This window comes from Lolium rigidum, chromosome 5 (genome assembly GCF_022539505.1).
Source record: "Lolium rigidum isolate FL_2022 chromosome 5, APGP_CSIRO_Lrig_0.1, whole genome shotgun sequence".
In the NCBI taxonomy this organism is placed as follows: Eukaryota; Viridiplantae; Streptophyta; class Magnoliopsida; order Poales; family Poaceae; genus Lolium; species Lolium rigidum.
In genome coordinates, this window is record NC_061512.1 from 2533969 (window position 1) to 2548224 (window position 14256).

Genomic DNA, 14256 nt, shown 5'->3' on the forward strand with positions numbered 1-14256 from the left:
CCGTCCCTCTCCGACGACGAGCCCCGGCCCTCTCCGACGACGAGCCCCTCCGCATCTCCCGGTCCGCACCCCTCTCACCTCTCCCCTCTCGATCTGTTCTTCTTCGTCAGTTCACAATATCGAATCTACGTGATCCAATATGTGCTTGTCCTAGGTGACGGCGGTGAGGCGGCTGCGTCCAGAGCAAGGGATCTGCTGTCCATCCGCCTCGCCGACGACGAGCCCCTCGCCCTCTCCGGGGCGAGGCCCCTCGCCCTCTCCGGGACGAGGCCCCTCGCATCTCCCGGTCTGCACCCCTCTCATCTCTCCCCTCTCGATCTGTTCTTCTTCATCGGTTCACAAAATCGAATTGAGCTGCTGTGCATTGCTTGAAATTGGAGCTAGCTGTGCGATTAGGTGTGTGCTAATTGCATCATTTTGTTCTTCCGCGGATGGACGGACGACTGGATTACAACAAGAATTAGAAGGCTTTCCCCTGAACACACAAAGGGAGTGGCAGAGTTTATGCGGTTGTTCGCTTGAATGCTGCCAATGTTGATCGAGTGCTTGTGCCCATGTCGTAGGCTGTCTCAACCGGTGCACAAAACCTCTAGATGTAGTAGAGTCTCATTTGCTTCTTTTTGGGATGGCAAGCACTTATGACCGATGGGTCTTCCATGGAGAACCATTACATCCTGTACTGAAGCTGGACATGGAGGACAAGGAGGTGCACACGAAGCCGGACATGGACATGGAGGTGAACTGAGGGCTGGACATGGAGGTGAACTCGAGGTTGGACATGGAGGTGATGCGGGGGCACACCATGTTGGTGGAGGTGATGCGGAGGCACACTATTATGGTTTGCAAGAGGAAGATGGTTACGAAGATGATAGAATTCCTGATCTGCTTGCTGATTTGTACAACTCAGAACCGCAAGGTGCTGGAAAGGACACTATATTTGCTGAGTTGATAGAGGAAGCCAAGCGCGCAGCCAGACGATGGGGGTACAATGTCAAGGTTTTCACTCACGGTCAAGTTACTTCGAGGCCAAGTCGTACTACCGGATTAGCAACGTTGCATTCAACGCGATACTCCTGATTTTGGCCTTGCAATACCCTAATAGCTCAATACCAAAGTCATACGAGGAGGCACTTAGCATAGTCGGCGGGTTGGGACTTGGTTATGAGAGTATCCATGTGTGCCCGAATAAGCGTGTATTGTTCGGAAGGATTATGCCAAGGAGAATAATTGCCCCAAGTGCAAAGCCTCCGAGATGGAAAGATGCTGATGGTAGGAGAAAGATCCCGGAGAAGGTGCTAAGGCACTTCCCATTGATTCCAAAGGTTGCAAAGAATGTTTCTTTCAAAGGAGCAATCAAAGGAAGTACGGTGGCACAAGCCGAAGCGGCAAGACGTGGAGAATGATCTCGGTCATCCAGCGAGACGGGGATGCATGGAAGGATTTTGACAATATTCATAAAGACTTTGCCGTGATGCCGGGAACATAAGGCTTGGACTTGCCACGGATGGTTTTAATCCCTACGGGAATATGAGCAACTCCTACGGCATGTGGCACGTATTCGTGGTGCCATACAACCTTCCGCCGTGGGCATGTATGGATCGGTCCAACTTCATGCTTGCATTGCTAATCCCTGGTCCATCCTCTCCGGGAAAAGATTTTGATGTCTTCATGGAGCCTTTGATGGAAGAGCTGCGGGAGCTGCGGAAAGGTGTTAAATCGTATGATGCCAATAGTCCGGACAAGTTTGATCTCCGTGCTTGCAATCTTATGGTGTATTCATGATTATCCGAGCACTTGCACACATTGTCGGGGAGGGCCACGGCTGGTTACCGGGCATGTGTGCGTTGTGACAAAGAGAATTGCTCCAAGAAATTAAGGAACAAAATCTGCTTTATTGGGCACCGCCGTTGGCTACCTCGGCACCATCCTTGGAGAAATAGCAAAGAATTCGATGGTGCTTACGAAAGCCGTGAGAAGCCGGCGGAATTCACTCCGGAAGAGGCTGAAGCAACAGCTTGATAGGGTTAGAGATGTGATACCAGGCAAGCTTCAGAAGAAAAGGAAACGTGAGGACGGTCAGTGTTGGAGCCGTAGATCATGTTTGTGGGACTTGCCATACTGGGAAGATCTAAAGCTGAGGCATAATCTCGATGTAATGCACATCGAGAAAAACATCTGTGACAATTTGCTTGGTACTTTCATGAACATACAAGGCAAGACCAAAGACACTGTGAATTCAAGGCTTGATTTGGAAGACATGGGCATAAGAGGTGACTTGCATTTGCAGCCTGTTTCAGCTGACTCTTTTGAGATGCCACGGGCGTGGTATACAATGAGTAAACAAGAAAAAATTGCTTTTTGTGAATTCATAAAAGTCTGTGAGGTTTCCGGATGAGTGCGCGTCTAACATATCCAAGTGTGTTGCTGCGTGATAAGTGCAAGCTTCAAGGGCTGAAGACCCATGACTGTCATATATTGCTTCAAAGGATCTTACCGGCTGGCCTTCGAGGAACAATCCATGAAGACATATATGAAGCGGTTCTTGAACTTGGAAATTTCTTGAGAGGCTGTGTCTGCAAAACAACGAAGAGAGACGTTACGGGACGGACTTGAAAAGGAAATCGTAGTTATTCTTTGCAAACTTGAGAAGATCTTCCCCATCTTTCTTCGACGTGATGGTGCATTTGGCCATCCATTTACCAAAAGAGGCAAGGCTTAGAGGCCCGGTGCATTACGGTTGGATGTACCCGGTCGAAAGAAGGTTGCTAACATTGAAGCGTTATGTCCGGAACAATGCCGGGCCGGAGGGATCGATTGCCGAAGCATATATTGTTGATGAGTGCCGACATTTTGCTCGAGATACTTCGACGATGTTGAAACAAGATTCAACCGTCCAAGCGAGAAATCCAGAGCGGGATGATTCACATATTGGTGATGTGTACGTTTTCAAACACGGTGTGAAATTTATTGGAGCCTCTCAATATGTGTTTGCTTGGTGAGGACTATGACAACATGGTGTGGTATGTGCTCCGAAGTTGCCCTGAGGTTGATCCATACATCGAGTACGTTTCTCTTCATCCCCTTATATAGATAGGTTATTGCAGCCTCTCCAAATAATAATTAGGATCTATTTTCTGTTGCCATTCCAGCCTGTGCAAACAAGAGTTGAACCAACAAGGTGGTCGGATCAATGTTGATAGATGGCTTGCCAAGAACTTTGCTAGATGGTTTCAGACTCATGTGAGATCTTTAGCTGGTTTATTTACGAAGATTGGAAAAGTTCATGATATAATTTTCTTGTGTGTGTTACTCACCCCCGGTTGATTTTATGCAGATTGGAAAAATGCGAAATGATGTACGTCACGATCTCTATGCTTTGGCGTGCAAACCAGATTTTAGAGTGAGACTATATTCGGCATGTGTTGTTGACGGTGTTCGGTACCATACCGTTGACCGCGAGAAGAACGAGGAAGACACAAAATAGTGGAATCGTTTCGAGGGAGATCATGATGGCAACGAGCATTGACTTCTTTGGTCGGCTCAAATCCATCATCGGATTGCAATACAACTCCAGCGGTGGCGTCCATCGGTCGGTTGTCCTCTTCCGGTGTGGCTGGTTTGACCTTGGTGGTAGGAAACCCGGGCTCGACGATGATGGACACTTCAAGAGTGTTAACACGAGAAAAGTTTTGGTACAAGGCCGATCCTTTCCTTCGACATCACAAGCAACCAAGGTCTTCTATGTGCCGGACACCAAGTTGAAAGGAAAATGGCAAGTTGTGCAGAAATTTCACCATAGACATCTATGGAGTGTAAAAGAAAATGAACGAGGGACCCGGTGTTCGCTGTACTATCATATCAAGATGAAGATTCCAGTCAAGTTCCTGTGCAAGAAAAAGAAGGCACCGCACGGAGTAGGACGAGAAGTGACCAGGAACGTGTGCTACTTGAAAAAGTCATTGTGGACAAGCTGAAGAAACATAGCAAAGAGGTTGTGCCCGAAGAAATCGAGGAGGTTGATCGGACAATGTACCAATATTGCAGCGATGAGGATGATGATGATGATGATGGAGGAAATAGGACTAGGAAGCGTCAAGTTTTCGAAGAAGATGAGTAGCGGTGTTCCTGAAATTTGTGTTCCCGGAAGATGAAGGAAATAGGACTATTTGTTCCCGAATTTGTGTTGAATATGTCAGCTATTTGTTCCCGGAATTTATGTTGAATATGTCAGCTATTTGTTCCCGGAATATGTCAGCTATTTGTTCCCGAATTTGTGCCCAATTTTTATGTTCAATATTCCCAGAATTTATGTTGAATATGTCGGCTATTTGTTCCCAGAATTTGTGCCCAATTTTTTGGGGACTCCATGCCCAATTTTTAGGGGAATCCATGCCCAATTTTTTCAATACATGGCTGACGCCGGCGACCATATATGGGCGGCGCCGCCGTGCATGGCCGACGCCGGCGACCATATATGGGCGGCGCCGCCGTGCAAAAGTAGCTGCTACACATTTTCAACGAACACATTTTCAACCGAACAGAATTGCACACATACATAGACATGGTTCAAATTCGGGAACTAAACATTGTGGCACGAACGGACAAATGGTTGGAATTACAACACAATAACTCTAGCATATACTCTAGCTTCTTCTCCTCCGACCAACGGATCACTGAATTCACCCTAATTTCAGTTCCTACACATCACCCGGGTACAACGGATGACAAAAGCTACGAGATAGCACCCAAACCATGAAGCCTCCCATTTTCTTTGGTTCGGGGTTGCTCTGTTTCCTTGCAGCAAGCGGAAACTTTTCTTCCCGGAGCCTCTCAATTTCTACCCGGAGCCTCTCAATTTCTTCATCTCGATCCCAAACGAGCATCACGCGGATCACGAACTAACTCTTTGTGACGTGCATCCAGCGGATCATCAATCCACTTAAACACTTTACACCCTATTCCACCAGACAATCGACGGATGAAGAACAAAAGAGGATAAGTAAGCCATAGTAGAAAAGAAACTTCGAGAAGACGGCGGGCGAAATTCAGAATGGGGGCGGGGGCGTGCTCGAAGACTAGCCGAGCGAATTTTGCGGTTCCGGTATCTTCTCCCGGGATTCGGATCACTCCAAGAAATCCATTGCGGCATCTTCTCGCCACGGTCACATACGTCGGCGGGCTCATAATCGAATGGCCGCTGCCGATACGGGATGGGCGTGCCCGGCCGCCGGCGGCGACGCGACGGCGCTCCCGACCTAGAAGAACTGCCCGAGCAGGTGCGGGAGCTGCGCCGCCATGCAACAGATGCACCCGGTCGGAGGGATTTTGGTCGGAGGAGGAACCCTAGCTAGATGCACCTGGTCGGAGGGATTTTGGTCGAGGTGGAGGGATTTTTAAGACAACTGATTAGTCTATCATGTCTATATACATGGATAACCATACTTGTGTCAACAACACTATTGTAGCAAAGCGGTAGGGAGTGGTAGTGCGGCGGCGCAGGTCGAGGGTTCGAGTCCCCGCAAGCGCAATTTTTGCCGATTATTTCCATCGGGAGCCACTCCAACCCCGGATGGGCCGTCGGGCCAGCAATTCAACCCCGGATGGGCCGTCGGGCCAGCAATTCAACCCCGGATGGGCCGCCGTGGGGTAGGCCGGCGGCCAGCAGCCTAGTAGAGGACAGCCCAAAAGAGGAGGATATCACCGGCAGCCCATTAAAATGGTGGACGGCACAGAGAGAAAAAAAATAACAAGACGCCTTTGTCCCACAAGTATCGGTTGGTCCTACATGTCGGTTAGTTCAACCCGGTTGCTTCCAGGTGACACGTGTGAGGCGCGTGGGACCCGAAAAGGGACACATAGGCAAAATGGATGACATGGCAGCCAAACACATACCACTCGTATTGAGCCAAATGCCAATGACGCTATTGATTTGTCGCAATCGGCATTGGAAAAACGTCGTAGGCCACTTAATTTTGCTAATGACGTTTTGACCTAAATTGCCAATGACGTTTTTGCCCAATAACGTCACGATTTTCTAGGGTTTTGCCCCCCCGGAGTGGCCAAGGACGGTCAAAGCTAGGAACGTCATAAACCTATGACATTTTGATTTCCAGTCATAAAAAAAACGTCATATTATGGCACATTTCTTGTAGTGGCCCCGCAGAGGCGGCTATGACTCTTCACGACGTACCCCTGGAGCTTAGTTTTCGGGACGAAGGCATACGCGAAGAAAAGGAGGCGAGAGGGGGCTGTGGGCCCCCTCCTCACAGGGCGGCGCGGCCGGGCGGGGGCCCGCGCCGGCCTGTGAGGGGGGCCCATGGCGGCCCTCCTCGGCTCCCCCTTCTGGCTCCCTTCGTCATCTGGAAAAATAGGATTTTTCGTATAATTCCCGTCAATTGTTGATCTTCCGAAATATTGCGTTCTGACGGTGCTTTTTCCAGCAGAATCCTGGCTCCGGTGCGCGATCCTCCAATAATCATGAAACATGCAAAATAGATGAAATAACATAAGTATTATCTCCAAATATGAAATATATCAATGAATAACAACAAATTATGATATAAAATAGTGATGCAAATTGGACGTATCAATCGCTTGTCGACGAAGTTTCGCCGTCGTTCGACTTGGTTGACGATGATGATCCCGAGAAATCGGGACCAACCGCTAACGGTCCCGAACAGATCGGTGCCGCTAAACGATGTGATCCTTCTCTCCCGATGCAAAAGTAGAAGCTCCCGAATTTCATCTCCATTGGCTCTTCCAGGTAGGCATATGCATCCAAATGGGCGGGAGGGTGAGGAACAAAATCAACGAGTCCAGTTTTGATCTGTTTACCTCCGTCCATCTCGTTGCTTGCCACCGAAGATGTCGACGATGTTGAACGTGCCATCGAGATCAGCTCCTTGTCGCCTCTAATTCCCACAGACAGCACCAATTGACAAGGTATTAACTTGTCAATGCCTAGTTGCCTACAAGTTGTAGACTAGGGTTTCATGGAAAGTAGAGGGCAAGTAGATCTCGAAGGTTTCAGCCGGAAAAGTAATCGAGACTGCTAAAAAGCTAGGGTTGTGTTGACAATGAATCGATCCTTTCTTTCTCCCTCGACTCCCCCTTATATAGGAGGTTGAGCCGAGGGTTTCGTGATGTACAAGTTACAAATAACGGGAGACTCTTTGAGTTAGTATCGTATAGTTACAAGTCTTTATTCCTAATACAACTCTATCTTCCATATCGACACCCTGTTTGGGCTTCTAGGCTTCGTATTCTTCGGGTCATGGGCCTTCAGTAAACCCCGGGTACCTACTTCGGCAGGCCCATTGGGGATGCCTATGTCACACACAACCCCCGAGGGGAAAATGATTAGATTCAAATCCCAATTGGATGTTGAAGATCTAAGGCTAAACAATCTTAAGGGGGTTAGCCTAGATCAAGTACACATAGTTAAGGAATACCCTGATGTTTTTCCTAAGGAGTTACTAGGGATGCCCCCAGATAAAGATGTGGGGTTTCTTATAGAATTGCTTCCGGGCACAGGCCCTATAGCAAAGAGACCTTATCCCATGTCTACTGATGAGTTGAAGGAGCTCAAGAAGCAGTTGAAGGAGCAGTTAGGAAAAGGTTTCATTAGGGAGAGTTTGTCCCCGTGGGGAGCGCCAGTTCTGTTTGTTGAGAAAAAGGAGAAGTGCCAACGTTTGGTTATGGATTACCGTTCGCTGAATGAAGTAACCATCAAGAACAAGTACCCATTACCCAGAATCAATGATCTGTTCGATCAGTTAGTAGGAGCTAGTGTATTTTCCAAGATTGACCTTTGGTTTGGATATTTTCAACTCAAGATTAGAGACCATGACACCCCCAAGACAGCCTTTGTCACTAGATATGGATCATATGAGTACACGGTGATGCCTTTCGGCTTAACCAATGCTCCCTCATACTTCATGAATATGATGAACAAAGTGTTCATGGAATTCCTTGACAAGTTTGTCGTAGTCTTCATTGATGACATACTTATCTATTCCAAGAGCAATGAAGAGCATGAGAAACATCTTCGCCTGATCTTGGAGAAACTTCGAGAACACCAGCTATATGCCAAGTTTAGTAAATGTGAGTTCTGGCTCAGTGAAGTAGGATTTCTTGGACACATCATATCTAAGGAAGGAATTGTTGTTGATCCATTCCAAGGTAGCAGCAGTGACAGAATGGGAACCACCCAAGAATGTCAAAAAAATTCGTAGTTTCTTAGGATTGGCAGGCTACTACAGGAGATCCATTGAGAATTTATCCAAGATTGCGAAACCAATGACTGAGTTGCTGAAGAAAGAGAAGAAGTTTGTTTGGACTGAAGCATGTGAATCTAGTTTTCAGGAATTTAAGAAGAGGCTAGTGTCTGCACCAATTATGTGTTTACCGGATCTAGAGAAGGAATTTCAAGTCTACTGTGACGCTTCTCGTCAAGGACTTGGAAGTGAGTTGATGTAGGAAGGTAGGGTAGCACCTTATGCTTCTAGGCAACTCAAGAAACCAATCACCCCACACATGATATTGAATTGGCTTCAGTAGTCCATGCACTGAAGACCTGGAGACACTATTTGATGGGGAAACGATGTGAAGTATACACCGACCATAAGAGTTCGAAGTACATCTTCACACAGAAAGAGTTGAATATGAAACAAAGGAGATGGTTGGAACTCATCAAGGATTATGATCTGAGTTTGCAATACCAGCCAGTAAAGCAAACGTAGTGGCCGATGCCCTAAGCCGTAAGTCTTATGTGAATTGTTTGTTGACAGAAGGTTTTGCCTGAAGATCTGTGTAAGGGATTGAAGGACCTTAGTTTGGAAGTAGTACCGGAAGGCTTTGTAGCGTCACTGATAGTGCAACCTACACTGATGGATAGAATAAGAGAAACCCAGAAGGGAAATGAAGATATAGAGAAGATGAAAGAACATGTAGCCCCCATGTGTGGTTTTGGTAATTGATGACAATCCCTATGGACTAACGGTAGTATTGAGAATCTATCTTAGGCCGTGTCCATAGCCATGTGTTGGTCTCAAGGTTACAATCTGGAGAAGATCGAGTACAATGAAGAATACGGATGAAGACGATGTCGAAGAGAGATCAAGACGGTGTAGAAGGTGAAGAGGGAAGAAAACGGTGTAAAAGAGAAAACGGTGTAAAAGAGAAAACAGTGAAGAGGGAAGAAAACGGTCGTCCTCTTTCCAGCAAAATTGGTTTCACCTCGATCAGATTTGTCTTGCTCAAGTTATTGGCTTTTCAGTATTTCTTCTATTTAAAAAAAGAAAAAGGAAACGTTTTTGGACCGGGCGGTACCACCGCTGGTGGTACCGGCCCAGTACCGCATCTGCCTTCCGAGCCCACTGGTTCCAACTGGTACCAGACCGGTATCGGGCCAGTTGTACCGTAGCCCATACGGTACCGGGCCGGTACTACCGGCCCACCTTCTTCCACCCAACAGGCTTAGCTCCCTTCTTCCCCCCAGCAGCCTCTCTCCCCGCGAGTGGGCCGTCCCAGCATGTCCGGCCCATCACCGCACGACCCAGCTCCTGCGTCCAGCCAGGTGCTGCTCTGGCCCGCAGTTGGCCGCCGCCCCTTGCCGGCCCGCTCCACCCCACGTGCACGCCTGGCGGTCGCCTCACTAGGCCGCTGCTGGCCCAGCTCCTCTCCGCGCCAGGCCGCCGCTGCACCGCTGCACGCTGCTCGCTGCCGCCCGTTCGCTCGAGACGGCCGTGCGCTGACCCACTGCTGCGGGATCGCTCGATCCCCAGCATGCGCTGGCCCTGCTCCTGCTCGCTGGCCCCACGCGCTGCTTTGCCTGCTCCCGTGTTGTACGCTGCTGCGCTGCCATGCGTTGACCAGCTCCTGCTGCCGCTTCTCTCGCTCGCTCACTCGTGCGTGTTCTGCGCTGGACCTACGCCTTTTGTTGCTGCTCTTTACCACACCACATGCTAGCGCAAGCAATTGATTTCTGTTGAAAACAAATAAAGATTCTATACCAACTAATGTACTCGGAGTAGTTATAATATTCAGATTATGTATCACGCGAACGTGCTAATTTTGGCTCCGGCGCGACAAGATCTATGCTACTGATTTCGGAACCTATGCTTTGGATGGCAACTTTCAAATTTTCCGGAAAAAAGTCTAAAAAATGCAAAGTTGTCGGTCGTGGAATTCGTGTCATCTTCGTCCACATGTCATTTATGGACCGCTGGTCACAAATTTATGCAGCGAGGGTCTGGATCAACCGACCACATGCCGAGGTCACGCACTAAGTGCGATGTCCAATTCATCAACCGGTAGGATATGGAGGCCAGTACGAGCTTGATGTCATGGGGGCACCACTCACTCACGTTACTAGATCCACATGGGATATATTTTTATCCGTTGCAACGCACGGGCAATTTTCCTAGTTAATCACTAAAGTCCAATAGTTACCTAAATTACAACACCTAGAAAAAACATAATCGTGTCATTGTGTTTATACAGCTGAGCTGATCATACTCCAGAAAGATAGTAATTCAACTGAACAATCTAATATGAATATAACTTTCCTACCTATTTTTTTCAAAGGAAGATTATATTAAAACAAATTTCACATATTGCTAATACAAGAAGAATAATGTATATATGTTCTCTACACAATTAGGCTCACCATATTTATTGGACGGTATTCAAATAATACCCAAAGAAACTTAATTTATCGTATTTGTTTCAGCTTGTCCCACCGGAAGCTGAAACGAAATCCCCAACCCTGGAAACAAATATGAAGCAGAAATCATCGGACATGAATATACATGGAACTGATAGGTGATATATACAATTAAAAATGGGGCTTTTAGCGACACAATAGCAGTATAATACCTTGGTCCATACACCGAAACACACGCATAAAAAATATGAAACCAGGTATAGGGAATATCTCACAACTTCGACAAGTGACAATTGAATATAAAGTAGCACACATAGTTGAACACTTTGACAAACACAAAAGTGCACATAAATAGTTTCACAAGGCACTAAGACACTTACAATCCCAATCCAAATTATCTTAGGAAACATACGCGTTTAGGATGGGAGGGAGCAGCAAAGGGAATCACCGACTCGAAGCAGCCCGCCGGCCTAGATGAGTTTTATTTGAAGCAATTTTTCATACTTGTTTTTGCGAATTCCCATGTCGTTTCTGCCCGAATCGGATCCACTGTTTCATTTCCCTTTTACATTTAGAATATTTTGTTCCATTCCTTCTTCGAAAAATGCCTTTTCTTCTATTTTATTTTTATATAGAAACCTATATCAACTTTATGTTCGGTTTTCGACCCGAACTAAGACCAAAATTTACAAGCCGCCAATCCAATAATCTGTACTTAACCGATCTTGCATATTTAAAAAAAATTGGAGGAAATATTCCAAACACTTACTTACCCGTAACATACTCGCAGTACATATAATTAACTTCTATATATCCATGGCTCAGGTGTAACTCACATAAATTGCGCGAGGAAAATAAAAAACTTCCAATGACAACCGACACTCCATGGTGGTCGCTCTACTCCTCGGGCTTGTAGGTGGTGCCGACCTTGAAGTCCGCGGGCACGACATCGTCGAACACATTCCTCATCCCTTTCTCGGACACGAAGCGGAAGTTGAATGGCCCCTTGAGCGGCTTGTCGCTCTTGATCTCCCACACGCCGTCACCGTTCTTCTTCAGGGCCAGCCACTCGTTTGAGCCGTGCTCCTTGAGCTCCACCTCCGCCATCGAGTCGCCCTCCTTGTTGTACTTGATCGACAGCGCGAGGTTCTTCTCGTCAGAGCCCTTCTCCACCGTGAACTCCACGGGGGCAGCGCACATCGCGCCGATGAACAACGCCGCCAGCGCGGCCACAGCGAGCATCCTGCTTGAGGAAGCCATCGTCGATTGTTGGTTGGTTTTTTTGTGTTACTGCTGTGGACGCTTTTGAATTGTGTGACGGACGATGAGTGATCAAGTATGGTATTTATGGGCAGATGGGCGGCGCTCCAGCCGTGTCGCAGGGGGGCTCCTACCTACGTTCCGGCCGCGCTTGTCGGAAGGAAACAGATCAGGGCCACTGAGAGAGAGCCGCGCTTAGGCATTCACGGACAAGCTCATTCTCATGAAAAACAGCGAGAATAGTACAGCAAGAATTCTGTTTTACGAAAAAAAATAGTAGAGAAGGGCGATAACCTTTCGTGGTGACACTTCTATACGAGACCAGAACGCAGTATCCAGCCGATAGGACAATAGTATCAGCATGGAGGACATCGATTAAAGATTGCTCGCATACCTATAATTAATCTAATATAAAATGTTACAATCACATATTTATTTTATCCACTATTATTTGGCACACTCTTTATCAATATGAACCGAGTCTTTCACCTACAGGAAACTTCAAACACTCTGTTACTTTTTTATGCTATTTACTTTCTAACTACGTTTAACACTCATTTCGATAATTTATTTTCCCTCACCACTTTCACCCGCAACGTTTGCAGTCAATTCACTCAATAGTAGTGCCACCTCGCTCGTGTGCGACAGAAAGTTCCATCATAAACACTTGGCCGATGCTCTTCATTGGGATTGATATAACAACTGGGAAAATACTTTCACAAATTGACGCCCTCACGAATCTGTGTTCTTATAGGTCATCAAGCTATTTTATGGCATTGTTGCTGCAGATCTAAGGGCAAAGTGTTGTTTCTAGGCATAAGTAAGTGTTGAGACCATAAATACCCTACATTCAAGTGAAAGGTTCTTCTTGCTCCGAAAGGAACTATTCGTTAGGATATTTTGAGTGTGCACCTAATGAATAAGTCAGGAGTTCATAGCAAATTTTACGAAGTCGAAAATTGTAGACTTAAACATTATAATTGCTGACTATCACACCATAGCTTGAAAAAACTTTAAGCTAGTATATATGGTGCTCCATCTAAACCATGGTTTCAAATAGCGGGCTATAGCCTATAGTGCCGGTGATGTTAGAAGCTACGAAAGGCTATATATGGGTTCTGGTAAATATTAAAAAGCTCAAAATTTTAGCATCATATATTCGTATACATATTTATTTATTTATTTATTTATATCAATAATTCACAAGTGTATTACATATTAAGAAGTGCACATTTCAAAAGAAAAACAAGTGCATTACATATTAACATGATCACATTAGAGATACGAATAACTAGGACATAGTTACATCCACATTTACATCATTAAGTAGCAGCGAGTCAGGATATAATTATGTCAAATATTACATAACCAACAAAACTACAAAAGCATGTAGCAACAAGTTTTGGGACCAAAATGTTTTGACCGGCTGAGCTGGAAGTTGGCGGATAGAAGGCTGAATTGGGGCTAAATTGTCATAGGGCCTTATAGCCTCTGAAGGCCTTAGCCATAGCGCGAGACCTCTCGAAAAGCTATAGCTGTTTAAAACTTTGATCTAAACACGTTATTAAAACTCCTAGAGTGATTTCTGAAGTTTAGGTTGATGAATACATTATTGATATTGTTCTTATCTGCCAAGTGTAGGAACATGCCCTCTAAGGTGGAGAAGATGAAGATGCGTTACTCACGCTTAATAATGTTAGGTGATCTTTGTAGAACTTATAAACAAAAAGGATTATATGTAGTCCTTTTTGTACTTAATTTTTTCCGTTGGTCTTTGAAAGGCAAAGCCTTCGCTTTGATTACAACCATTACCTCAGCGTTATATAACACCGGTAGAAAAAGGGGCTTTAGTCCCGGTTCGCAACTGCCATTAGTCGCGGTTGCGCAACCGAGACTAATGAAGCGCGACTAAAGACCCCCCCTTTAGTCGCGGTTGCTTACGAACCGCGACTAAAGGCACGTCCACGTGGCCGCCAGCAGTTCGTCGGGGCAGAGGACCTTTAGTCGCGGTTCTCCTGGCCAACCGCGACTAAAGGCCTTCGCAGGTTTAGGGTTTTAGCCCCCCCCCCCCCCCTAAATCTGGTTTCTTTTTAGTTTGTAATTGTTTTATTTCTTTTATATTTTATTTTATGTTTTATTTTAATTTTGAAGAAGTTTACACATATTCTATGGTACAATATACAAGAGGAATTTCAAACAAATTTGAAATTAGAACCAAGAAAATTCAAGAGGAATATACAATATATATTCAATATCGGATGACCATATACAATTTTGAACAAGTTTCCATACATAATTTACTTCATCCACAGTTCTACGTCCTCGTAATA

At 46.1% G+C, this 14256-nt stretch overlaps 1 protein-coding gene across 1 annotated transcript; it reads right to left on the bottom strand.

Moving 5' to 3' along the window:
* Positions 1 to 11563: 11563 nt before the first annotated feature.
* LOC124651052 (pollen allergen Lol p 2-A) lies at positions 11564 to 11926 on the bottom strand. Its single transcript, XM_047190199.1, has one exon. It carries the CDS (start codon positions 11924 to 11926, stop codon positions 11564 to 11566), a length of 363 nt encoding a protein of 120 aa, XP_047046155.1.
* Positions 11927 to 14256: the final 2330 nt, after the last annotated feature.

What these genes read in the sequence shown, in the direction of transcription:
- LOC124651052 (XM_047190199.1), bottom strand. Translation starts at nt 11,926, where the DNA reads ATGGCTTCCTCAAGCAGGATGCTCGCTGTGGCCGCGCTGGCGGCGTTG.